Here is a 27,588-nt window from a genome sequence, read left to right as displayed (position 1 = left end):
ACTTTTTGACTTCACCAGATTTGACTGTTTATTCTACAGATCCATATATATATATATATATAATTTTTTTTTTTTTTTTTTTTTAACTCTGTGACCTTTGAAGCTCGATAAGTCCCTGGAGGTGTTTACTAAAGGACTTTGGTTTAGTTCAGGTCATTATGAGATGGACTTAAGAAAAAGAAGCTCCCACCTGGCACTAACCCACTACCAATGACCGTCTGCTCTTCACTAGTTCAATTATATTTAGAAATTAAAGAAATTTGCAGTTTAACTCATTCACTGCCATAGACGTCAATTGAAAAACTTACGTTGACTGCCATTGATGTCTATAGACGTCAATGGCAGTCAGCGTAAGTTGAACTGAAGCCCACCAGCAGTAAAAGTAGACCTGCAAGGAGGTGCAGGGTTTGCGCACGTAAGGGATTGCGCAGTGAGACAAAAATGTGGTGCAAGTCTTGTTGTGTTTGTTGTGAATGAGTTAAAATACAAGATTTATTTTTAGTTTGGTTATAAAATTTTATTTAAGATAATCGTAATTGTAGTAACTGTGTTTCTTGGGCAGGAGCTATAACTTTCTGGAGTCCCTGCTGGTTGCTTGGCAACTGCTGCTGGCCAAGAAGTAGCCCAGCATATATGTAAGCTTCTGTGGGAGTTAAAAAGCTATAACATTATTATTAGTTAGATTTAAAGGTTCTGCTTGGTGGATTCTGTGATCTGAGCCAGGCGAGCTACTTCAGACGTGATGTGGACTTGAGCTTTCCATGCAGTAAGAGCCAGCTTAACATATTGTACTACCCCTTCATATGCAGGTGTCCTGATTAGAGGAGTTTGAGTTGCAGTGAAGACCACAATTGACTCGATGCAAAAGAGAAGGGAAAAATAAAAATCAGTTAGACTACACAAAATTATTTTTTTCTTCACATTGTTCAGTCTTAATTACAACATGAATGCACCAGCTCTGTCTTCAGGTGCTCGTGACTCATCCACGGCAACACGGCCTCCTCACCAGACAAAAGCAGGCAAAACTCTGTGTTTGACACAAATTACAACATGTCATCTATTTAGGGAAAATTGTTCCAAGCGGCTTTCACTCAGGTTTATCTGGAGTTTGATGATCTGGTGAGAGAATCACTGGAGAACAGTAGCACTTTACACTCTCCAGGCACTTACACACTGTGACATTCACCATAAAGCTTTACTGTTATATGCTAGATTGTATCTTTTACTAGTTTCTCTTGGTTATGTTCTGACTTTTTTTTAGTGCAATAATGACCTCATTCCATTTATCTACTCAGTGCAAGTGCTATTAATGTGAATCAGCTGACTTTACTCATTTGTAAAATTGAAGTCATTGTAAAAGATCAGAGCAGTTATGTTACTCACATGCACTTAAGTAACCACTTTAGTCAGCTCTCTCCATTAAAGCGATTGTAAACGAGGAACAAGGTTTCAGTGATGGCGGTATGGGATTACAGATTTCTCCTGCACACAGCTGATGTCGCGGCCATGTGTTTGGCACCACGGGATAAAAAGAAAGCTCACACAGCAGTGCGATCCTTGTGGTAAACTTTTCACCGTCTATAAATTTCAAACAGGTGCTTGCAAAAAGAAAAACAAACTCACACTATAGTTTCTTTCCTTCTTCCTCCAGTTGCTCAGATGAAAACACCTTTTTTATAAAAATGTCTGATGCAGTCCTGCTTTATTATAAAGGCAGATTTTAGGTGTGTGCAAGGTGGTTGCTTTTTAACCTAGAGCATAAAGAGCAGGCTGCTGGTGTATAATAGCAGACGCTAAGCATAAATGTATTTGCAGGCTACTCTGACTCTAATGAGAGTCTTCTAATGAGTTGTTTTCGTTTGTGCTGTACAGGCAGGTTGTGATAATGCGCTGCCTGGCTGCTCGGGTGAACTACAAGACCCTCATCGTTATCTGCGCCCTCTTCACACTCATCACTGTGTTGCTGTGGAACCGCTGCTCTAGTGACACCTCCATACGCTTCCTGCCCCGTGCTGCACCGGTGGCCACGAGTTCTCAGATCGGCGATGCTAGCATCAGCAGCCAGCAGCATCCCCCGCAACCTCCCGAGCCCCCGCCTGTTGTCGGAGTTGTCGGGGGGATCAAGTATGAAGAAATTGACTGCTTAATCAATGATGAATCGACTGTCAAAGGCCGGCGAGAGGGGGGAGAAGTCTACCTGCCCTTCTCTTGGGTGGAAAAGTACTTTGAAGTGTACGGCAAAATAGTGCAGTACGATGGCTACGATCGTTTTGAGTTTCAGCACAGCTATTCAAAGGTTTACGCCCAGCGAGAACCCTACCACCCCAATGGAGTCTTCATGTCGTTTGAGGGATACAACGTGGAGGTCCGTGACCGGGTCAAGTGTATCAGCGGAGTGGAAGGTAAGTCTTGTTTGTTTAGGTTTCGATTGCACGCAGGTTTCAGGTTTTCAATTCCTAATAGAAGTGCTCATGCATCTGAATATTAATGTTCTTTCTGTTGTTGAGATCCTACTGAACTAAGGCTTTGCACAAGTAGTGTCTGATGTGTGCAGCCAAAATGAGAAGCTCATCTCATAAGAAAAAAATCAAACAGACAAAAAACTCTTTAAAAAAAAAAAACCCAAACAAACATCTCAGAGAAATGTGTAATTTGCTTAATTAAGCATATTGCCGTAAAATGGCACATTGTAAATCACCTGTTTAAACTGTGAGAAAGTGAGCTGAGACTTGATTAGCAAGCTGGGCCAGATTTCAAAAAGATTTCCAGAGCACCTTCTCACTCTCTGCCACCCGGTTCCAAACATCTTTTGCCTTTCTTTAACACCAACACTGTTAAATAGGATTTGTGTCGAATCCATTAAAAATGTTTCTTTTCGTCACTCATTGTCAGTATTAGTCTGTATTGATACAAGCAGCTGGGGGTCTGTTAAGTGACCATATCTGTCCATGTTCCTCTATGCTTCTGGTCTGTCCTGAAAGCTGTTTTCTTTTGAAGGTTCCTTTTAAGATAATGGCCAGGAAAGATCAATAGCTCATTTTAAAAGCCTATTAGTTGAAACCACTTTGTCATCAATATAGGTCTGTTCCTCGCTTGCTTGAAGAAGTGGCTCTTTGTACTTGCTTGAAATTACAAAATAGATATTTATTATCTTTCTTATTTTGTCAAATAGCTACAGGCACAAAAAAGGGGGAAAGGAGATTGTGTCGGCTATGAACACAGAATATGTTGTTTGTTTTTCCCCCAAAACACAATCTTATAAATCCAGACATATCAGTGTTCTTATTGGCAATGACAGAAGCAGGAGGTAAAGGATTCACAGTTTTGAGTCCTTTACCCATCTGAGAAGAAAGCTCTTGTGGTGGCGGGTAAATGTAAGGAGGAAATGTTCAGTAGCAAAATGTCTGGTAAGCTTTATGAATAATGATGGCTACTGTCTGTGAGAGCAGTGTCACAGCAGCAAATTAGTTTTTTGTTTGTTTTTTAACTTGTGGCTGAAGCTGCTGAAATGGAAATTGCGAATCCCCACAATTTATTTTATTTAATTTTTTTACATCACGATTTCATTGGGACTTATTTTAAATTCTTATTTCAAATTCTTCATAAACTCTTTAAGAGATTGTGCTTCAAGCAAAACAGTAGAGAATAATGACATTAAAAGGCTTGGGTAGGTCAGAAGGTCACATTTAAAGCAATAATTCTGTTATGTTTATTTGGTTTTCAGCAATTTCTCTTTTGTTTTTATTAGCTCTGCAACTTAGCAATATTTTAGTTATCAAATTAAATAATTTATTATTTTCTCAGTTTGTCCACAAAGCACAGTGAGTTGCATTCAAAGCACTTGTTTTGAGAGCCTGACCGATGCTGGCTGGGGGTTATAGAAACCAATTTTTAAGTACTAAAAATAATTCAGCGCATTCAGTATCAGGTTATGTGTCCTATATACAGTCATGTAAAAAAGAGAGGAAAAATGATTCAGTGGCTTGCAAAACCACCTTTAGAAGCAATCATTTTGAATCATTTTGAACATGCTAATTGAGGCCTGTAGAGTCAGAGTTGTAGCTTTTGGGTTTTTGCAGTTTTTCTGAGTGTTATACAGTCTAACTGTCCACTAGATTTGAAGGAATATCCACCCCTGGGTAGATTGTGGCATTGTGTTGACCACCTAAATACTTTTTTTTTTTTTTTTTAAAGAAGGCTCACATTTGCTGATCAGCATTTCCTATAGAAGCAGTACTTAGTTGGCTACTGTCTGATCTGTCTAATCCTGAAGTTAGTTGTTCAGCTGTATGTATGTATGTTGATATATGCAGGACAAGCACATACTTACTGCACTCACAATTTACCAAGGTCATTTAATGAAGCTCTAGGCTTCTTACTGTTTGTGCTTTTACATGTGAAGGAATAAACATCAGTGTTCTACTAAACATTTCTACAGGTGAAAATAGGCGTTCATTAATTAGCCTGTCACATTTAGATTTACCGCAGGGCTTAAACAAGGTCATGAAAGATTTTTCCTCAGTGCACCCCTGTTAACCATGAAAAGGTTATTTAACAGCACCAGTGTTTTCATAGAGATTTTACTCAGGCAGGCCTGACCAAGTATATTTAGTGGCCTATTTTAGCCTTTTTTCTTTTTTTTAATTCTTATTTTAGAATCTGGCCCAGTGAATGAGCCCATCCACAATCTAGTCTTTCCCATATATCGATTTATTTGAGGCAGCTCACCACACTGACTGTGGTGACTGGAGTACTGACTGGAATTTTTCCCCCACTATTTAAAGGTGAGACGGGTGGAAAAACTAAAGGAGAAACTTGACCTGACCTTAAACATACATGGGGGCACGTGAGGGGATAAAGTGGTTCTCTTATGGTGTGGGGTCTATTTGATGGTTTGGGTCCTCTTGGTGCCTTAGAGGAGAGAGTCACTGCAAATTATTACAAAGGACATTGGTTGATTTGCCACACCGAGCTCACCACCCTACACAAAACAAATTTCATTTACAGACCCTCACACATTAACGTTATTTATCAATAGGAGGTTTGTTATGTTATAGAATAGTAACTTTATAATTAAGACTGGTTATGAGCAATATAAATAGCCAACACAGCAGGAGACTTTTGCTAATTTGTGCATGGAAACAAATTGAAAGCATTTTAGAAAGGTAGATCGCCCCCCCCCCCCCCTCCCCCCCTCATTAATGTTGTATTATTTCACTCACTCACAACTCATCTGCTGCTAATCAGATGCTATTAATCATGTTAATTTTTATGACCTGGCCCACCCGCTCTGCTGATTAACTGCAGTGCCGGAGGATGTTACTGCGATCAGCACATCACTTTCAGCTTGTGATGAGATGGCTGACTGCCGTCGCCAGCTGCAGCCCAAGACAAAGAGGACGCAGCTGAGTATATTGATAAGTAATGCATTTGTCAGAGTACACAGTCACAAAACCCATTGGCTATCTTCTCATGATTTAGCCACAAGGGACATCAGCCAGTGTTTCAGGGCTTCAATTGCGACCATCCAATGACAGATAACGACTATCTGGGACAAAACGTCCGGTTTCATATGCTGGTGAATTTTACAGTCCAACTATGAATGCAGGCGTATTTTAAAAGGCATTAACTGATCTTCTTTGTTTTGTTTTTTTTTACTCAAGACTGAACATTTACTTGCTTGCATACAGAGACTGCTTAAATGTTGTGTGTCAATAAATCCTGACATGCAAGTGGAAATTCTTTTTGGCTTCCTTGCTTACAGATAGTAAACACAAAATGCAGTTTTTAAAATAAGGTGTTTATAATTAAGGGGGAAAAAATACAAACCCACGTGGCCCTGTGTGAAAAACTGACTTCTTCTAAACCTAATGACTGGTTGGTCCACCCTTAGCAGCAACAACCGCAATCAAGCATTTGCGATAACTAGCAAAGAGTCTTTTACAGCGCTGTACAGCGGTCCCTCGTTTATCGCGGGAGTTACATTCCAAAAATAACCCGCAATAGGTGGAATAAGCGAAGTAACCAACTTTATTTTTTTCAATTATTATAGACGTTTTAAGGCTGTAAAACACCGGACTACACACTTTATACACGTTTCTCAGACAGGCAGGAACATTTTCACACTTTTCTCTCTTGTTTAAACTCAAAGTTCAAACCTTCGTGGAAAAATAAGTCCAGTATTATAGAATGAAACCAAGGACACTTTTGTTGTTTGTTGGGGAGAAAACTTACAAACATACAGCGCAGCACTTCAGAGTCACACTGCTAGTGACCGAAGATTTATGTAATTTGACAAGCTGAACTCATTCTGTACTGTACAGAAGACACTGCATGCGATTGATTGACAATGGTCTACAGCCACTCAAGACCCAGAACACAAAGCGCTGTAAGAAAGGGAAAAAAAGCATGTAAAATTCCACCCAAAAAAATCAGTGAAATAGCGAAAGGTGAACCGCGTTATAGCGAGGGACCACTGCACAGGAATTTTGGCCCACATTGGAAGGTTTTCAAGCATAATCTGCCTTTTTAAGGTTGTGCCACAGCACTTCAATTGGATTCAGGTCAGGACTTTAACTAGGTCGCTCCAAAGTATTCATTTAGTTTTTCTAAAGCCATTCAGCCTTTACTGGTGTGTTTTGGTCACAAACAGATGGCCGATATTCTCCTTCAAGATGATTTGGTAGACAGCCAGAATTCATGGTACCATTTCCCATTACTTGGTCCTGGGGCAGCAAAACAGGCCTTGTTCTCCTTGAACTCTCCCATGGATGGCCTTTTTCCTAATCTCTTTCTTATTGTTGATTCATGAACTTTGACCTTAACTGAGACATTTGAAAGCCTGTGGTTCTTTAATGATGTTCTGGGGTCTTTTGTGACCTCCTGGATGAGTTGTCATTGTCCTCTTTGAGTAATTTTGGTTGGCTGTTCACTCCTAGGACGTTTCACCACTGTTTCAGATTTTCTCCATTTGTGTATAACGGCTCTCACCATGGTTCACTGAAGTCCCAAAACCTTAGAAATGACTTTGTAACCCTTTCCAAACTGGTAGATGTCAGTGACTTTGTTTCTCAGGTGTTTCTTTAGATCGTGGCATGAGGTGCTGCTTCCGGAGATCTTTTAGCCATCATCACTTTGTCAGACAGGTTCTGTTTAAGTGATTTCTTGATTCAGCAGGTCTTTCAGTAATCAGGTTTGAGTGTCTTTAGTGAAACTAAACTCAGCTTTCCAAAGAATGTGGGTAATTAGAGTTAATTCATGATTTAACAAGAGGAGGGATTACTTTTTCAAACAAGACCAGATAGGTTTGGATAACTTTTCTCCCTTAATCAATGAAATCTTCATTTAAAAACTGCAATATGTATTTACTCTTGTCATCGATGTCTAATATTAAAATTTGTTTGATCATCTCAAACATGTAAGTGTGGCAAATATTCAATATACTAGGAAATCAGGACAGAGGCAAAAAAATTTCACACCACTGTAGTTATAATACTCTGCAGTAACACAACCTTAAATCACGTTCTGTCTAATTTTTGTCTGGTATATTTTTTCCACCTACCACTATCCTCTGATTGTTGATTGTTTTGGTGCAGACCAACGTCACTCCAATATATGCACAAGAAAAGAGCCCTTAAAAAATAAAAAAAATATATATAGTAGGGGTGCAACGATACTCGTATCTATATTGAACCGTTCGATACAGTGCTTTCGGTTCGGTACTCATATGTATGAACAATACAAAATTTTTAATTTATATTATCAACTTTTCTTCTGACGATGCTGTCTGTGTTGAGCGCTCAGTGGATCTGCGTTCGACTACTCCGCCTAGGCTACACTGTCGAGCGCAGATCCACTGAGCGCAGCGCAAGCTAGCAAGGCAGAAGCTAAGCTGGTTGCAACATGGCAAATTGAACCTCCCCCACCCTCATTCAGATCTGGCGTTTGGAACTATTTTGGTTTTCATGTGACGTATGACCCTGAAGGTAAGCACGTCATGGACTAAAGTAAAACAGTATGTCGGATGTGCCATGCAATGCTCAATTACATTGGTGGGAACTAGTGTGTTAGCGCAGTTAGCTCGTTAACGTGTTGACGCCGTCCAGCCCCACGCACGGGGCGATCAGGGGTAGCTGGTTAACGGAGATTTGCAGTGTTGTGGCGTTAATGTCATTTCAGATTAACGCTGACAGCACTAGTGGGAACACAACGAATATGACTGCACATTTACTCCGACATCATCCTAGTGCAAAGACAAGTGGAAGCAGACAAAAACAACAAGCACGCATGGTACAAACTTTACCCGAGTCATTTAGACAGCCGTTAGCACATGATTCTCCTTATGGGGACCTGATATGTTTATGCTGCTGAGAATATAGCCCAGAAGAAGCGTATAATATAGCTTTTATTTTGGAAAGAGCCATTTCTCTGTAATAAACTCTCTTTTCCAAAGATGAGTGATTTCTCGATCAGATAGATTAATTATTTTATTACTTTGTTGTTTCAACAACATTAAATTTAAAATATGTATTTTTGAGTTATAATATATATTTATAATTTTAATAAATGACAAATTAAAAAGGCATGAACATTTTTTTGTATCGAAAAAATATCGAACCGTGACACCAAAGTATCGAACCGAACCGTGAATTGTGTGTATCGTTGCACCCCTAAAATATATATATATATATATTGTTACGTTTCGGTGTTGTCAGTGTGTTGTTTTTGGCGTGACTGTTATGTGTTTCCTGTGTTACTTTGAAAGTCTGTGTTATCTTAGTCTTTTCAGTTTACGTTTCCCTGTCTCGTCAGTTCTGAGTTGCCCCAGCTGTGTTTCCCTCTTGTTGTCCATTTTCCTGATTGCTCCCTCTAGGTATTTAAACCCTGTGTTTCAGTGTGTCATGGTCGCGATCTCCCCCGTGTTGTAAATAGTTTGGTGTTTTGTTGTAAATAAATAGTTTGTTGTAAATAGATTTGTCGATACTTTCGTTTCGGGATTTTGGTGGTGAGCTTTAGTGGGGGTTTTTTGTGTGTGTTTTTTTTTTTCCTTTATTTTTACTTTTTTCGTGTTGCACTCCGGTTGCCTAGGCCGGGGTGTAACAATATATATATATATATATATATATATATATATATATATTTATTTATTTATTAGGGGTGCAACGATATTCGTATCGATATTGAACCGTTCGATACAGTGCTTTCGGTTCGGTACGCATATGTATCGAACAATACAACATTTGTAATTTATTTTATCAATTTTCCTTCTGACGATGCTGTCTGTGTGGAGCGCTCAGTGAATCTGTGTTCGACTACTCCGCCTAGGCTGCACTGTCGAGCGCAGATCCACTGAGCGCTCAACACAGACAGCATAGTCAGAAGGAAGAGCGCAGGGCAAGCTAGCGAGACAGAAGTTAAGCTCTACTTGCAACAGGCAAATTGAACCTCATTCAGATCTGGCGTTTGGAATTATTTTGGTTTTCATGTGACGTATGACCCTGAAGGTAAGCGAGTCATGGACTAAAGTAAAACAGTATGTTGGATGTGCCATGCAATGCTCAATTACATGGGTGTGAACTAGTGTGTTAGCGCAGTTAGCTCGTTAACGTGTTGGCCGTCTAGCCCCATGCACGGAGCGATCGGCGGTAGCTCGTTAACGGAGATTTGCCGTGTTGTGGTGTTAAGGTCATTTCAACGAGATTAACCTGAAAGCACTAGTGGGAACACAACGAATATGACTGCACATTTACGCCGACATCATCCTAGTGCAAAGACAAGTGGAAGCAGACAAAAAAAAGCAAGCATGCTACTAACTTTAGCCGAGTCATTTAGACAGCTGTTAGCACATGATTCTCCTTATGCTGCTGAGAATATAGCCCAGAAGAAGCGGATAGTATAGCTTTTATTTTGGAAAGAGACATTTCTCTGTAATAAACTCTCTTTTCCAAAGATGAGTGATTCCTCAATCAGATACAGGGCTCGCAATATCGCTAGCCCGACGTCCTGGAGCTAGCGATTTTTTTTCAGTCGGGCTACCAAAATCTATCTCTTCCCTGCCCGTCGGGCTATTGTAGGAAAAATATATGTCAATGCTTTTGCATTCTTTCAGAAATGTAGCTGGGTAATTATGTCATTGGCATCGGTGAGCCACTGTCAATATGTGACATATTGATGTCACGTTTGAATTTGCGCTTGTTTTTTGCTTTCACTTTGCAATCGTGCGAACTGTGTATAGAGAGCGACAGCACTGATCTGTGAGTGATGATAATTTGTGCACCAATTCCCCTGACATCGTCTTATTAATCGTTAGCTTACTATGCAAACATGACAAGTGAAATCTCCCGCAGCTTACACATGTGAGAGGTTGATCGCGCAGAGAATCGCTGAGCTTATGTGAGTGAGCGTGTAAAAGCATTTCAGTTCTGCTGAGCCAAATAAGACAGGTCAGGGTGAAGAAGTGACAGCCAAAGAAAAGCTTACCACAAAACGGAGAAGTTATGACAAATCAGACTATAAGGCAAAAAGAAAGTGCAGCTTTATGGTTTCATGGACAAAAGAATTTCTGTGGCTGCAATATGATGAGCTAAATAACCAGGGCTGCACATAAGTGGTCTGCAGGTGCGCATTCGCTGTCAAAATAAAAAACACGCACAAGGGTTAGGGTTAAATTTAAAAACTGTACTTTTGAGTTAAAATATATATTTATAATTTTAATAAATGACAAATTAAAAATGCATGAACATTTTTTTGTATCGAAAAAATATCGAACCGTGACACCAAAGTATCGAACCGAACCGAACCGTGAATTTTGTGTATCGTTGCACCCCTAATATATATATATATATATATATTCCTAAACGTTTTATGACCTTTTCAAACAGCCATTTTATTACTTGCACACTGTGCCCATACGTACGTGACGCTTGATATATTTTACCTAGCACCTGCGCACACTCACTAATAGATACTTCTACTACTTGGATGAATTTTCTCTGAAAAGAATCTAGGATATTGGTGCAAACCAGTGTGATGTATCAGACAGTTAGTCCACAGAAGCCATAATATAATTCAGTCAAGTAGACTGAACAAGTTGATCTGTGTCCTGACAAATTAAATCAAAATACAGTCATTCTTTTGATCTGTATAATTATCCACCGGCCTTCCACCTACAGCATATGCTGCATTTAGAGCAGGTTCTTATACACACTTGCAGAAATTGTAATGTCCATGTGAATAAACAGAAAATCATTTCCCTTAAGTGCTTCTTGATGTATTCAGCTCAAATACACAGCCATGATGCAAAAGTTAAAGCTGCATTAAGTCTTTTTTTAGTTATCATACAGTAGAATTGCAACAAAACCTCACAGAAACACAACCTTAATATATCATTCATTTATTAAGTTGTTAGTAACTGTTTTCTACTTTATTTAAGCTCCCAGCAGAAAAGGAGCAACATGAAAATCCCACTGACATCATATTTTTGACAAACTGAGAAAGAAGGCACTTGAATATTCAGATATATTTATTTTCTTTAGCTCCGCTTTAGGCAACCACCAACTCCTGAGGAAAACATCTTTACCTTTAGCTCCTACATGCTGAATGTTCTCCATCAATGTACTTTGGCTGTCTTGACAGTGAGTTATTCTGAGGTGTTTTAGAAAAGAAATATTTCATTTAGACAAAGCTAAAATCTGCAAAAGTGCTTGAAATCCCTCTAAGTTCAGCACAACAGCAAGTTACAAATTACCGGCGGTGGTTCACTGTTTAATATTAAAGAAATGCTCAGTGGAGCTTACATATTCCTGACCTGGTAGAGGTCAAAAACAAAGCTTTTGTTTGGTTTTTTTTTTAAATGAGAGAAAAAAAAATTTGTATCAGTTTTCCTCTCCGTGTAAATTCCAGTAGGCATCGAGCCTCAGAGCCTACTGCAATTTACAGACCAATCTTTTTCTAGAAAAGTCTGCTCTTTGGAGTCAGCAAAATATATGGAGGCTTAACAGTCATTTCCATATGGATTACTTGGTGTTATGCAGTGGGTAGCACAGCGTTAGGATTTTGACAGTCATTTTCCTTAAGTTGTCAAGGGAGATGCCGGTAACAAGCCAGGCAGGGAGTTAAGGCATGGAAGTGTGTGTGTGGGAATGTATAAATGCGTGCAAGCTGTCTTTCTGGGCTCTTATTTATGGACAGTATAGTGAAATATCAGTTCTTGGGGCATCACTGCATCCTTTGTGCTTGTCTCTTGAAATCTAAACACTAAAATAAGTTCCTGACAGGTTATTAACAGCGTTCAGAACATCGTTGAGTCAAAGACACCACATGAACTTGTTCAGTGCCTCCTAACTTGGTTTTACTGCCATCCAAAATTAAGAGGAGGAGGATAATTGGAGCAGTCGGATGGCACGTATTTATTGAAGCCATGTGCCCCCGATTAATGTTAGCTATTAAAAATATTTTAGTCGTGCATGTTGCGACCCACTAATGCGTGAACTTTTTAACACAAGAAAAATGAAGTGCATCGTGATAAAGCTGTTATAAAGCATAACTGTTAATTTAAGCGTGCCTCACAGGGTTCAAAGCACGTAATTGAGTGGTATGGGTGGGGGTGTTGGCGGAAGAGCTTTAGCTCTGCTTGACCTGCTGCAGCAAGGACGGACTGCTCACACAACTTATTGATGGCCACTTCTATGTCACGTTGACTTTTGAAAGGGAAACCATGAGTGCAGGCACGTGGAAAATCCTCTGTGGATCGGAGTGAATGTGTGCAGCTAGGCTGCGCTGGAAACACTGCGGGGAGCAGCTGAAAATTGTGCCACATTTTCTGCCTGTCAGTGTGACTGCCAGTCTGCAGTTAAGAAGAAGAATTCTCTCTGAAATAATTCTTCACACTTACGCACATGCAGCCCATGAAATGTAAGCTATTAATCTCTCAAGAGCTATTTGTGTCAAGTTTTCTGCGTGCAGAAGTAGACTGTAAACAGAACATGTGGTCAGACCCCTGCGAGTGTGCTTCGTAATGGATGGGCAGCCATTGGTTACTAATACCTGTGTTTTTGAATAGAACATCAATAAGTCCTTGTTGCTGCATTAACTCCTGGTGCAGTGTTTGGGAGCCCCGTGCGGAGGATCAATCGAGGTGGAGAGGTTTCGATAAATCTCCTTGCTGCCAAGTAAAAGGAAGAATTGTGTGTTGAATAAAAGGAGAATAATTAGAGTTTCTTTGTATATTTAATGGGGGTAAGAACTGAAAGACTGCTGCATGATCCTACTTTGACCAGAGTGTGCCTGTATGTGTGCAAATGGATTCTTTCCTTTCTACGTGTGTGAATAATCATCCATTGTCTTTTTAACTGCTGTTGAAATTGCCTGCTCTTTTTTTTTCCTTCTTATTTGTGAGCTGAGTTTTATGTGCACAGGGTCCTAAAAAGTCATTTCAGTCATAAAAAGATTGAGCTTCCTTCCTGAGTTGGTGTCGGGCAGCTGGACTTCTACACTGTACAACAGGAGATACTAAAATGGACTTGCTATGTATGCGGTGGTGATTAGTTTAGAAGGAGGCGGCGTATTGTCAGCCCTAATCTGAGTTTATTACATTCTTCTTAGAAAGATGGGGTTTGGGTAGCACGTGTGCATTCCCTGTCACAAGGTCTTAAAATGAGCTATCTGTTAATCAGAGTGATTCTCCTGGCTGAGCTATTTTTGGCTGCATGAACATGGAAGCTCGCCTCCAGTGAAATGCAATAGATTAGGTTGAATTTCACCGCACCGTCTAATCATTTATTGTAGCTGGTGGCATTTATTTTCTAACCTTTTTCTTCTTCTCTTAAACAATTTTTTTGTTTTGTTTTTGTTTTACTAAAGGTATTTTTTTTTATTGCCCTAGTCGGCCTCTAGTCTCCAGGAGATGAGAAGTTCTAAAATTTATAGTGTTTGTTCAGAAGGGTTAAAGAAATCTGAGCTGGCAGCAATCACTTCAGAGTGTCGGGTCAGGACACTTGCAAATGTTCAGATGTGAGAGGAACAAACAGGCAGAGTCCAGGAATAAAGTTGTCATTCTTTGTATTTTCAATTGAGAATGTGCCCGCAGCTGGGCGAAATAGAGTGTGTGTGTGTATGTGTGGTTTCTGCAGACAAAGCATAATAATACAATCAATTAGGAATCAGATTACATAATAAACATAAAGATACAACTGAGGTGTACTCAAGTACAGTATATAGCTAAATAAGCTGACATTATACTTCAGCCTGGTTACATAAACTTAAAGTCAGACATTATGCATTAACACACCGCATACAACTATGCACTGAAGGCAACTTTACATCGGTTAGAGCACAGAATCAACAACACGATAACAACGAATCTCTCTGCTAGAAGCTAATTAGCAAACAAATCTGTTATGCTAGCGAACTGCCACTTGTACATAACGTCACTTAAACAGAAGCAGAAACTGCTGGTAAGTCATCAAATACACTCATGGCTGAACACCAACATAACTGAGTGAAGTAAAACATTAACTTACGGTCTTATGAACGCACACACTGTCCGTTGTTTGGCTGTCGTTTGTCTCTGAACTAAAGTTGCGGACATGCACCCCGATGGTGCATTCAGGGGGCATAGGAAATCCCATACACAACCCTAACCCTTTTGTACAGTGTTTGTATTAATATTTAATTTTGGACCAGTTTCTTTTTATACTGTGGTTATGAACTCGGTGTCATGCTGCACTTAACAGATTTAGTCATTCTTCAACAAAGTTTAAAAAAAAAAGTAAGGCAATGTTATGACAAGTGTCATCTTAAAAAGAACATCTGCTTGAAATAAACTGCAAAGAGCTTAAAAGAAAACCCAGCTTATCATGTCAGCCAAGATTAAGAACCATCGCTGTGCTTCATAAAAGTTCCAGCCAGTTTTAAAGCGACTGCACTTCTTGCATATCAGGCTATTTCCAGTATTTATTTAACATTAATATCCTCCTTTTCTTCCTTCTTTCTTTCCACCCAGGCGTGCCTCTGTCCACTCAGTGGGGCCCTCAGGGCTACTTTTACGCCATCCAGATTTCCCAGTACGGTTTGAGCCATTACAGCAAAAACCTGACCGAGCGCGCTCCCCACGTTGATGTCTATGACACGGCCGAGGAGAGGGACAGCCGAGCCAACGCCGCGACCTGGAGTGTACCGAAAGGTTGCGGGCTCAGCCGCGTCTATGACAAGACCAGGGCTACCTCCGTGCGGCAGTTCAGCGCTCCAGGTATTTAAGCCTTCCATTAGCCCAGATGGCCTCTGGGCAAGAAGCTTATCTCGTGTTAACTGTGGCTGTAGCAAGCATCCCCTGAGGACAGGATGATAGTCTGCAGTGAGTCAGCGCCACAGGAAGAGTACGCTGACAGGCTGTCTGGTCTGACAGTGGACCCACAGCATAATGATATTCTTAGACAGTGTGATGGTTAAAGAAGCACACATTTCATCCTGTTTTGTCCTATTAATCAGACACTGAAATTGCAGCTGGTGTTAGAGACAAAAACATTTTGATGAGATTAGTTCAGTTTTTTCCCTCTCTGGTAAAACATAAGTATGTAAATGTAGGTGTTGAAATGGAACTTCACCATCTTTATTAGTCGCAGGCAAAATAAAGCCATTATAGGTTATTGTGTTCTTTGTAAGGACTTGTTTTATGTCACTTTTTGTTAACACAAGAGTACTTATACCATTTAAAAAGGAGCTATTTCCTGCCAGGACCTGTTGTAGCAGTCAGTATAAAAAGTATCTGTTTTAGCCGATTCAAAGTACATTTCTACTAGACTGTATGTGGGTATTTCCATTGCATGTGTTAATAAACATATGTAGAATAGATTAACCCTTTAAAGCAAATTGTTTTTAATGCTGATTTGCCTACTACGGTATACTAGTACAAGCATTAATAGCTGTGAAGCTAATGGTAGTTCACTATGCTGCAGTGGCAAGCTAGTGTCACTGAGTGGTCATCAGATAACTGTCACACTGTCAGAAGTGATGTATTAATGATTTTATCACTGTTGCCCAGAGTTTATTCATCAACAATTAGTTTTTTAACGCTTAATTAAAATGTATTTTAGTAACACAGTACTAGCAGTATCATAACAGAATGTGTTATTAATAATCTATGAAGGCTCGTGATAAGTGAAGGCTACCGAAGACGTTTTCTTTGTTTGTTGTCGAGGTTTCAGTGAGATTTGAATGTTGCAGTAAGAACCGCAGCAGAGACTGATGAATATTAACATATACTGCCTATTTCTCCATAAGTGCTTAGTTAATAGGGCTTCAGAAAATGGAGAATTTCATCACTTGTAATAAAACAGACTGAATAATGGGGCTGTCCTTGCTGCCATTTCGCACTGTTTCAACTATGAGGAATCTAATTTCATTCAGCTCACTCACTCATATGGCCTTCTCTCTTATGCATCTAAAAATTGATCTATAAAAAGGGGTAAAAAAGAAAAAGGAACAAGTCTCCCACTTCATGTTTTTACATTGTTCCAAACAGAGTTGTATTGAGGGCTGCAGCATGTGGTGGGTATGGATAAGATACTGCAAGTTTGAGCAGGCGACTCTTATTCTCACCGTGTGGTTGACTTGGAGGAGACGCGGTGCCATTTAGGGAGAAATAAATTGCTGTTACATCTGCTTCAGAGTATGCCTGAATAATTTCATATATGCATATTTAGACTGAAATTGTTGATCTAAGAGTGCTTAGACTGTAGCTTGTATTATGATTTATTAACTCTCTGTGACGTATTTACTCAACTCTTGTCATGTCCGTGTTAATCCTGTGAGTCGGCAAATTAAGAAAAAAAAAGGAGACTCGGCTGGTGTTTGATTAATGTGCTCTTCTGTGTAGCTTTACACTCAGTTTTAGATTCTTTGTAGAAGTACAAACATTAACAAACGACCTTATGTTTGTTTCAGATAAGCTTGCAGGTAGCACAAAGTTATTGGATTTAACACTGTAAAGAAAACTAGTGAGCACAGATGCTCCCACAGAACCATTAATCTTATGATTTAATACTTGTCACAAATATGTTAGTACATTTATTTCAAATTGTTTCAGTTTGTTATTTTATTTTTTTTGCAAGAGTTTATAGTTTAAAATTGGAAGTGTGAGAATAGTCTGAGAATCCTAGGGGATGATAAATATAGAGGATCCCTTGGGAATGCTGCAATATGGGCGTCTTTCTCGACACTATACTTTACTATCGAAGACAGCACTGCACCTGAGATGTTCACTCTGTAGCATACCTTATTCCAACGATGATCTAACAACAAGTACAAAATACACAGTGTGAAACGGCAGCTATGCACTGGCTGTTGTAAAAGTCACATTTGCAGAGTATCTCTATAATAAAAGCATCAACCACTGACACAAATAATATTCCCAGGAAAAGCAGGATTTGCACGGGCTAATGTTCATTTAGGTTAACTGTAAGGTAGCAGAGCATGAAACGGTGGTCTCAGCTAAGGCTGGGGACTCCAAACGTGTTCTTTTGCTTTGGGATTCACACTGATGCTCAAATAAATACTCTTACCAGCTTGATAAATGTTTCATTTCATGTGTCTAAAACGGTGAAAAAACATCAGCTGATAGGAGATTTTTAAGTCGCCAAATATAAGATAAGATAAACTTTAATATCAGTAATGGTCTTAAAACTTGGTCAGGCTCTATTGTTAACACATGATCAGACTCTAGACAGTGTGCAGTGTTTTCTGTTATTATGTTGTGAAACAGGAAATGCAGCACCTCTGTGCATCTTTCGAGTGGTAAATTAAAGCTCTACTCATCAGATTGGTTGTTACAGTAAAGATTGGAGATCTTGGCCTAGTTTTAGAGCTTTAAAGTGACCGAGGCCAGGAGATAGCTGGCAGAGTTATTTTGGGGATCGGAAGAAGTCAACATCTTATACCCGGTGCTGACTGTGAGCTGTCTTTATTCTCCTCTGATCTCCTGCTGATGTTTCCAGGACACACTCTCTGTCCCGTCCTCTGCCGAGCTCCTGTCTCTACAGTAATCTCCCCCCCCCTTCTTCCACTTTCAACCTCTCATCATCACCAATTTCTTTTTTTCCACCACCCTCCACTTTTTTCTCCCTGCTGCTTGCTCACTTTGCTTTAAAGCTGAGCTCACCATTATTGCTCTTTCCTACCTTGACTTCATGTTATCATGATCATTTCTCACTAAGTAGCCTTCATTCTCAATTTATCTTCCCTGTCTACTCCAGATTTCTGTCAGTCTTCCACCTCTGTTGACTTATTTCCACCCACTTATCGCCCCTCAGCACTCCTGTGCTTCCTAAACATTGCAGTCATATTTCCCCAATCCATTCTGATGCCTTATTCTTGTCTCTCATCAAACTTTCCTCATTTTCTTCCTCTGCTGTCAGTTTTCCTTTCTGTCTCTGCCTCCCTACACTTCCTCCTCCTACTCCCTTCTTCCTGTTGCAGTCCTTCTTTTTTTTTCTTTCCTCCTTACTGTATCTAGGGCACGAGTGTTGAGCAATCTCTCCAAGCCTCTGACAACTGGATCAATCGTCAGTCCCCTGATAATAACCTACCATCCACCATCTGCACTTTCCTGCCCAAACGCTGTCTGCCACTGAGCACCTTTATTTTCTCAATCCCCTTGTGGTTGGTTGATAGTTCAGAAATGCACTTTGTTCCCCTGATAAGGTGGAATCACGCTATCAAAGAAAAATAGCTTTTGTGGTGTGTGCAGACGACCCTGCGCGGGTATCTGTGGTACAATCTGCACGGCAACTTTGGCATGAACAGTGCCATCCTTTGTGACCGCAACGAGTCACCCTTCACCACTCGTTCAATCGAGGAAAAGCGAGTTAGCCTGTGTCTGTGTCTGAGTTTCCAGACTTGTACTGTATCATTACTGTCATGTTGAGACCGGTTAAAGAGCAGCCTAGTCCCTCGGCAAAAGAGCAGCAACTACATACACTTACTAGTTTTGCTACAGAAACGGTGTTACTCATGAGAAATGGCTAATAGCTACACTGCTTGTAGGATAAGCATTATGGTTGACATGTCTCAGATTAGTACAGAGCCATGGTTTCACTTTAGTAAATACTTAATAATAATGTATGTAGATGGAGAGGAAGAACAGCTAACATCAGCTACATGAGGTTTAGTGATGATACTGAACCACAGTCGGCTTACTTTGTCTTTTTTTTAATGTATGAACACAAAATATCCTTTCAGGAATTTTTCTTCCTTTTTCAACCAAACCCAGTCAGTGATCTAATAAATATGTCAGTCAATAATAACTGCTACCACAATCTGATTTCATGCTTCGAACAGAACAAGTAGTTTTTCCCAGATCAGCGGGGATCATTTAGGTTGGTTAACTTCCAGCAGCTGCTCTTTGCTCCGTTACATCCTTGCAAATCTTGGTGCTTTTTGTTTTTATTTTAATTCTTATAGTCCTATTTTGTGGGCGCTCTTGATGAGAAGTCGCCCACCTCTCGTCTGATGGCTGAATGTGAGGCTGCAGAGATAAGAGATGTGGCGTTTGCATTTGAGCAGCTTAAAAACAGCTCTGATAGAGGTAAAGGAGACTGAACTGTAAACGGTGGATTCGACATCAAAAGCGGTAGCGCCGGGTCACAGGCGTGAAACGTCTTTCTTTGAATCCTTTGTGGATTATTAAGCAATCTGAACCCATCACAGGAAAAAGAATGCAACTATACCGAGAGATTATCCTGCATGTAAATACTTTGAGGTGGTGTTGCAGAGAAAGGTGTGATTTTCAAAAAAGTCTTTAGAATTGTATCTTTTCATATCAAAGTCAACAGTGTCTGTCGTGGCTGAGTATTTATCGAGATCTTCTAGGGTCTTGGAAAAATGCTGTTTGCTCACAATCCCCGTGCAAAATAACACAAAGTTTCAAAGAAGAATGGTGCAGGGGAATTTCAGAGCATTAGGTGTAAAGCTGCTGAAGAGCTTTCTGCACAGACTGAAGACTGAAGTAACCAAAGAGGAATTTTCTCACAGTTTGGGGGGAAAAAACTGACTGATTAATCAATATCGAAAAAAAACCCCACTTTGCAGTCCTAAATACATTAAAACTTTCCAAAAAAAACACCACTTATTATTGTTTTTTAATTAAATTTGCTGTTTTAGCTGTGCGTGTGCTGTAGTGATGGAAAAATCACACTTCCATCGACTGTTGTCTCGTCACTTGTCAGGTCTTTTGTTGTCCGCACATGTACTGCAGGCACTGTGCACGCTTTCAAGTGTTCGTCTCACACACTCGGTCATGTACACAAGCGTGATTTACACAGGCGTATTTCTAGCCGCGTGTCTTCCCTGTCTCCAGACTTATTGCTAAACAGCTAGGGAGCCCGAGCGGTGGAGGTGGAATCTCGTCTATATTCCCTGCCCATCCTTTATTGATGGCAGAGTAATCACAGGGCCAGAGTACAAATCCACTTACTCTCTGCATTGCCTTAAGTAATGGATTTATGAGTGCATTAAAGAGCCGTAGTCATCCAGAGGCCCCTGCCAGACTGTCTCTCTCCTTCATTCTCTTCCTGATCGACTGTCTTTGAGCCTCACTAGGCCTCATCTGCTTCTGCTTTCTCAGCGTATGTGATGTGAGATCTCTCCGTCTTCTGATTTCAATTGTCTCCTCACTATTGGCTCATTTTCACCCTCTCCCATCTAGGCCTGGCTTTAAGAGCTCTTGTGTGAGCCATCACTCCATTACTCTCCTTTTCCTTGACTTTTTGACCCTTTCTCTTCTTTATCCTTGGAGGAGCCTCGATTAGAAAACATTCTCCTCGTTTTTTTTGTTGTTTTTCTGCTGTGCACACCAAAGAGTAAGGCAAAAGCAGAGATCATTCTTGAACCGCTCGCTGCTTCGGGGTCTTGAAATGAAGTCGGAGCTGAACTATAGTGACACAAAGGTGATCCAGTGTCAGAGGTGGCAGTGTGGAAAGTAAAAATCATCCGAGTTTCTACTTAAGCTCTGACTGGAGGAGATGCGGGGATGCAAATAGAGAAGTTGCAGTATATCAACTTCTTCTTTCACTCTGTTGTTCCCTCATACTGCTCCTCTATTCCTTTCCACACTGTCTTCTCTCTCCTCTCTGTCCTCCTTATTAAGCTCAGTGTGCAGAGACACAGCCGTACTGCACATCCCAGGAGAAGCTCGTCCTAGTGTGTGTGTGTGTGTGTGTGTGCACTCTCTCTCACACACACACAAACAGCAAGGAACATCACATGGGTAATAATACAAAATCCAGGGTAGTTAAAATGTTAAGCTTCTGACCAGTGATTGATTTTAAAGTAGGCTCATTGTGATTGATCATTGAGAGTATTAAAAAAGGGAAAAAAAATATGAGCCATTATATAAACAGACCACCAGAGGAGTGTATTAAGAGACAGACTCGGATTTAAAAAGCTTCCAGTAAACTAAAAATAGCACGTTATCAGCCAGTAATCATCAAGTTCTTAAAGAAGTCAGTCAAATGAGACCAAGTGTCTTTGAATAAATGTTTTTTCTCCCGCAATTTTGACTTATTTATCTGCTGCACCCACCCCACTCACTTCCCATTACCACAGACTCCTCCGAAGGCGTGTCCCTCCAGATGGGCAACTCCAAAGACTTCATCCTCAGCTTGGACCTCAAGTTTATCTCCAACGGCAGCGTGTCTGTAATCCTTGAAACCACAGAGAAGGGCCCTCCCTTCACAATCCACTACGTGACCAGCACACAGCTCATCGCCTTCAGAGAGCGTGACATCACCTACGGGATTGGACCGCGAACCGCTTGGAGCACTCTGACCCGGGATCTGCTCACCGACCTCAGGAAGGGCGTCGGGCTGTCCAACACAAAGGCTGTTAAGGCCACAAAGGTCCGTTCAACTCAAAGCGCTGGTTCAAAAAGCACCTCTGCTCAAATATTTGTGGTCTAGTGACGATGCACTTGCAGCTGGGATAATTAGTTGATTAGTTGAACTGGCAGCTCTCATTTTAAAAGCAAAAGTTCCACAAAAAAACCTTTTAATGTACTTTTTGTACATTTTTCACTACTTTCTCACATTTTATAGAAAACAGTCCATTAAGGAAGTATAGTTACATTTATGGTGATGTATGCTTTTCATTACCAAAGCTACTTACAAGTCTTTGCCACTTGTATTGTGTCAGAGGGTTTCTTTGTGTTAGATTTAACTCCATGTATGTGAACTAAATACTGTTATTATTTGGCTTTATGAAGACTAAATCTGCAGTGTGTTGAACTCATGAATGCCAAGTCCTAACTCCCTTCATCTACTGTCTCTTTTCAGATTATGCCCAGACGTGTGGTGCGATTAGTCCTGCATGGGCGTGGATTTGTTGACAACATCACCATCTCCACCACTGCGCACATGGCCGCCTTCTTTGCCGCCAGCGACTGGCTGCTGCGCAACCAGGACGAGCGAGGCGGATGGCCTATCATGGTCACCCGTAAACTAGGCGAAGGCTTCAGACCTCTGGAGCCCGGCTGGTACTCGGCCATGGCTCAGGGCCAGGCCATGTCCACCCTTGTGAGAGCCTACCTCCTCACCAAGGACCAGGCGTACCTCAACGCTGCCCTGAAGGCAGTAGGACCTTATAAGGTGCCTTCAGCACAGCATGGGGTCAAAGCTGTGTTCATGAACAAGTATGACTGGTATGAAGAATACCCCACCACACCCAGCTCCTTTGTGCTCAACGGCTTCATCTACTCCCTGCTGGGGCTCTACGACTTGACTGAGACAGCTGGAGAGAAGCTCGGCAGGGAGGCAGGGCAGCTGTTCAGCCGCGGCATGGAGTCGCTGAAGGCCATGCTGCCGCTCTATGACACCGGGTCTGGGAGCATTTATGACCTGCGTCACTTCATGTTGGGCACTGCGCCCAACTTGGCTCGCTGGGACTATCACACCACACACATTAATCAGCTACAGCTGCTGGCATCCATAGACAACTCCCCCATCTTCAAGGATGTGGTCAAGCGCTGGAAAACCTACTTAAAGGGGATTCGTGCCAAGCACAATTAGACTAAACTCCAACCCACACACTATAAAGGCTGAGATGAGAAGAAGATCGATATATTCTGTGCGACTGAAGGAATGAATGAGCGGCCTATGCTCGCGTGCACGTCCTCGATCTGGTTGAAGTCCAAAATCTGAAGTATGAGTTTAATCAGCTGAAGCTCTCAATACTCTCTCGTGTGCTCTGTTGCAGGTTTTTTAATTTCTGCAACATCCACTGTAGCTCTCCTCTCCCTGTTTCTTTTCTTTTCCTTCACCTCTTGAGTTAGTGTTTGTAGTTATGCACAAACCTCATTTCAAAGTGAGAGTGTCTGCATTCAGGAAGAAAGTGTGTATGTGTTCGTGCGTGTGTGCGTGTGTGTGTGCGTTTTTAAAAAGAATATATGACATTGGTGAAAGATTAAAAACTCTGTGAATCACATTTCAGACATTCTTCGATGCATCCAGCACATTTTTCTTCTGCAATTGTATTTTTTTTAACGTCATTTCAGATTAAAGTTTATTAAAACAAACTGTATATAACAGAATATATTATAAATTATTTGAAGGAGAACGTTGCCAAAAAACAAAAAAGCGCATCTTTTCAATATATAAGAAGCATTCGAATATTTCACCACAACAACATTTTTAATGCAAACCCTTCAATACTAAACAGTTTTAAATTACAACGCAGGACTTTTTTTTTTTAAGTGTCTCACATTTAATGTTTGGTTAGAGATGTTTATTAGAGAATTCATCCCTTTGTGGAAATGCTAGAAAATCAAACGTTTTATGATTCTGTCTAAACACAGATTAATGTTAGCCAATAATTATAGTATTATGTCTTTAGTAGATTTATCTTTTCCCCTCTAAAGTAAATGTGAGGCTTCTGTTAAGCTGCTTGAAAGCTGCTCTGAGTAATAATCGAGCTCGTTCTCAGTAGCAATGTGATTGTTCCTGTGGTATTCACTGAGATAAATCAATGCAGCCCTGCAATAATGCTTAAAAATGAGGAAGTTATCATAATTAGCTGTAGCTTCTGTAATGTTGCTACCTGTATCCGATGGTCAGGCAGTGATACCACCGTGTAACCGTTTTTGTTCAAGGTTGCAACTTCACATATGATTAACTTTGAGTTCAGCGTGTTTATTAACACATGTGTGTCCCATGTGAGAAATCCCAGCTGGCTGAATTTAAGACCAGGATAAATGCTCGCTTCTTTTCAGCTGCACAATCTAAAGTTTTGTTTCAAAAGGAAAAACTGTGTTTCCTACTTACACGCGTGATCGCAGGCCTGAACGAGGCTAAACATTTAATACTAGATTAACCAAGAGGCATCAGTTAAAAGGTGATGTGAAACTTTAAATGCCAAACTCCAGCTCCCCACGTCATTGTTATAATTTCAGATCTGTGTTTTTTGCTTGGTGTGAATATCAGCACCGTCAGTCGTAGCCACATTTTAATTCATTCTTGTGCCCACCCCCCTCGTTCCCCTCCTCCTTTTTGACCTTTTCAGCTCGTTGTTTACTCGGGAACTCGTCTGAAAAGCCTTTCTTCTGTAACTCATACTTGGAACATGATAATTGCAGGATACAAGCGTGGGTGGTGTAGATGTCTCTGTTGTGTATTGGAGGAGATGAACGTGGGCAGCAGAAGCACAGCTGCATCTCACTACAATGTTAATTCACACCATTTAAATAGACAATGCCAGGAAGTACTAAAGCTGGAGGTAAATTCCTGACGAGCATGCAAAGGCTCGGTCCCAGCAGGCTCTCGTTGCTCCTCTCAGCCGCTGCGAGTGCATGAACTCGGCGCTTTTAATCTGAGCGCTGCCCTGTTGACCGCCGAGCGCAGAGAAAGAGGCCTGCCTGTGCTCTAACAATTCACCCGGCTAATAGGCTGGAGAGCCTGTTCACGGTATAGTCGCTGCTCACGGATGAGTCAGCGTTCACCGGCGTCGTACTCACAAACAACACAAAGCGGAGCCCTCAGCAGCAATGAGGCTTTCATTGATCCAGCTTTGAAGATTTAAAGAAGCTGCAGATTGGTTTCTTCTGAATCCTGTTTAAAAATATATATATATAACGCCAGTTTTTTGAGACAAAAATCGTTTTCCCACAAAGCCAGCGTTTCAGGTTGTTTGAGTTTGCACTGGCAGGACAAAAATACATCCAAGTTCCCTTTTTCCAAACTGATTAACAAATCCTGACTTCAGTAGAAAAGCAGAACACAATAATGCACATTTTTAAACATCAAGTTTAATCACAAAAAAACGTTTGGTTCTCAAAATAATGGTTCTAATGTGTAAGCATGTCTCTAATCTATTTGTTATATAACCCTGCTTTGTCATTTATTGTTTTTGTACTCTTGTTTTATAATTGAAAAATTACAACTGTGTCCAATAAAGAGGAAACCTTATAACTTTTAACATTTATTTTCCATCAATCTTTTTTTTTTTAATGATGATTATATTCATTTTTATTCATTTTTCTCCTTTATAGGTTGTGGGAATGTTTATACCATAAAAGATGTTTGAGATCTTTGGGTAATCTGTTAGGGTTTTTCTTTTTGTTGTTGTTGTTGTTTTTGCTGATTCTAGTTTTCTTTACTTCCTGTTGGCTTTTTCTTCCTGTAAACACTTGCATAATTTATACACGACGAGCAGAAATATGTCCGGTGGGGAGGGGGGGGTAACGTTCAGGAGTAGAAGTCTTTGTGTGAGAATAACGAGCTCCATGTTGTTTATACCAAAGTCATTGATTCGAGGTGTATTTGTATATTTTTGTGCAAAAACCGACTTCCATTCAGCATTTTAATGATGTAAAGTCTCCTTGGAGATGTCATGGAGAGACACTGCCTTTTGAGAAATGCTACTTTTTCAGATGTAGGTTGAGTAGATATGTAAATGCTTATTGTAAAAGGGGTTGTGTGCAACTAGAGATTAGTGTTTAGTAAGCTACTGTTTAAAGGGAAATGAGCCAATAGCTGCAGGTTCTCCTTGAGTTTTTTTTATTTTATTTAATTTTATTTCTTTTTTTCCTCTGCAGAGGAATAAGAGTTTTTCTAGTTAGACAAAAGCACAACTGTCGATTATTGTCACATGAGTTTAGTTGTATTTCTCTTTTATGGATTACTTTTTTCCTTTTCAGGACAATGTGCAACGCCTTCATTAAGAAAGCTGCTATTGTTATTCACTGTGTAACAGGTATGAGAGCTTCTTTCTCCTCATTTCAGTGGTACCCTCTCCTCTGTCTCTACACTCCTTGTTTCAACACGTCAGCAAATGGCCACTGAGGTCAAATGTGATTTATGCAATAAAATGTTTACTGGGGTCGTGACACTACGAGAGACCCAGAGTTGTTGTACAGACTTTGCAACCGAAGCACAATGTGCAAATGCTACCATTTTTTTAGTCCAATGAAGAGAGGTGTTTATATACAGAGTAAATCTTTGTGCTTTAAGGTTTTGCTTTTTAAAGATGTAAAAAAAAAAAAAAAAAAAAAAATCAATAAATAAAAGCATTTTTTTTCTTAAATTCCTGATTTGTTTTGTTTTTCAGAGGTTTGACATGAACACAGCAGCCTAATGAAGAATAGATAAAGAATAGATATGTCTAATGAAGCTATAGATTTATGCAATTATCAATCAGTTGTCGATAAATGGTGATCGGTTTTAGCCATTTATCAGTTTCTAGATTTCTAGAAAATATAAAAACATTTATTGGTTGTAGCTTTTCATTTCTGACACTTTTATATTTTTTTCCCCTCATATTTGATTAACAACTGAATATATTTGATTTTTAACGTAAAGATGGCACCATGGACTTCAAGAAATTAGAACAGTGGATCCATGGAAATCAGTAGAGATGCAAATAAATTAAGTTATTATATTAAAAGTTACAATTTCAATAATTGAATATTTATAATTATATCTTAAGGATACATCTAAATTGTATTCTAAGGAGTATTATTTTGCAATAGAAAATGAAAAATAGAGCCTGCAAACACTTGCTGACATTCATGTTATTTTGGCATGTTGCCTAGACTAGCACACCCACAGCAACAAGATTGCCCGACAGCAGCAGCTTTCTCAGCAAGTTCGTTTGCTGTGCCGTCTCTTACAATCTCAGGAGCAGGTCGGGGAACACAAAGAACCACCAGATGCACGTCTGATCGACAGTATGTGCTAAACAAGCCCAGCGCACACCGAGAGGTTCCACGTCCATACAACAATGACTCCAAATGATTATCCTACAGCTACACTGGGGGGAAATGATGCATTGTGACCACAATAATTTGGGGTCAGTCTGCTATTGGTTTCTGGATAAAAGGGGTGAAGTTGCCAAATACAGTGATTAACTGTGATAACTCAGGGAAATCGCAAATCTAACGCAAGTAGAACCTGTCTGACGAAAGCGAAGCAGGTTAAAAGATCCTCAAACGCATCATCTCACAATCTAAAGAAGCAGCTCAGAAAACAAAGTCAGTGACCTCTATCATCTGGAAAGGGTGACAAAGTCATTTCTAAGGCTTTGGGACTCCAGTGAATTACAGTGAGAGCC

At 40.3% G+C, this 27,588-nt stretch overlaps 1 protein-coding gene across 1 annotated transcript in view; it reads left to right on the top strand.

The window, feature by feature from the left end:
• glceb (glucuronic acid epimerase b) overlaps positions 1 to 27,211 on the top strand; it is a 61,427-nt gene extending 34,216 nt beyond the window's left edge. Inside the window, exons 3-6 of the mRNA XM_085274548.1 lie at positions 1,873 to 2,402; positions 15,002 to 15,247; positions 21,598 to 21,890; positions 22,323 to 27,211. Coding sequence (XP_085130674.1) covers positions 1,886 to 2,402; positions 15,002 to 15,247; positions 21,598 to 21,890; positions 22,323 to 23,054 — 1,788 coding nt within the window. The 5' untranslated portion in view covers positions 1,873 to 1,885 and the 3' untranslated portion in view covers positions 23,055 to 27,211. The remainder of the gene's footprint in view (positions 1 to 1,872; positions 2,403 to 15,001; positions 15,248 to 21,597; positions 21,891 to 22,322) is intronic.
• Positions 27,212 to 27,588: the final 377 nt, after the last annotated feature.

The sequence above is a fragment of the Mchenga conophoros genome, linkage group LG1, assembly GCF_057382185.1.
Source record: "Mchenga conophoros isolate Kocher_MC1m ecotype Shallow Benthic linkage group LG1, M_conophoros_male_GT1.1, whole genome shotgun sequence".
NCBI lineage: Eukaryota > Metazoa > Chordata > Actinopteri > Cichliformes > Cichlidae > Mchenga > Mchenga conophoros.
The sequence above is the reverse complement of the archived record's forward strand: the minus strand, read 5'-3'. Positions and strand labels throughout refer to the sequence as shown.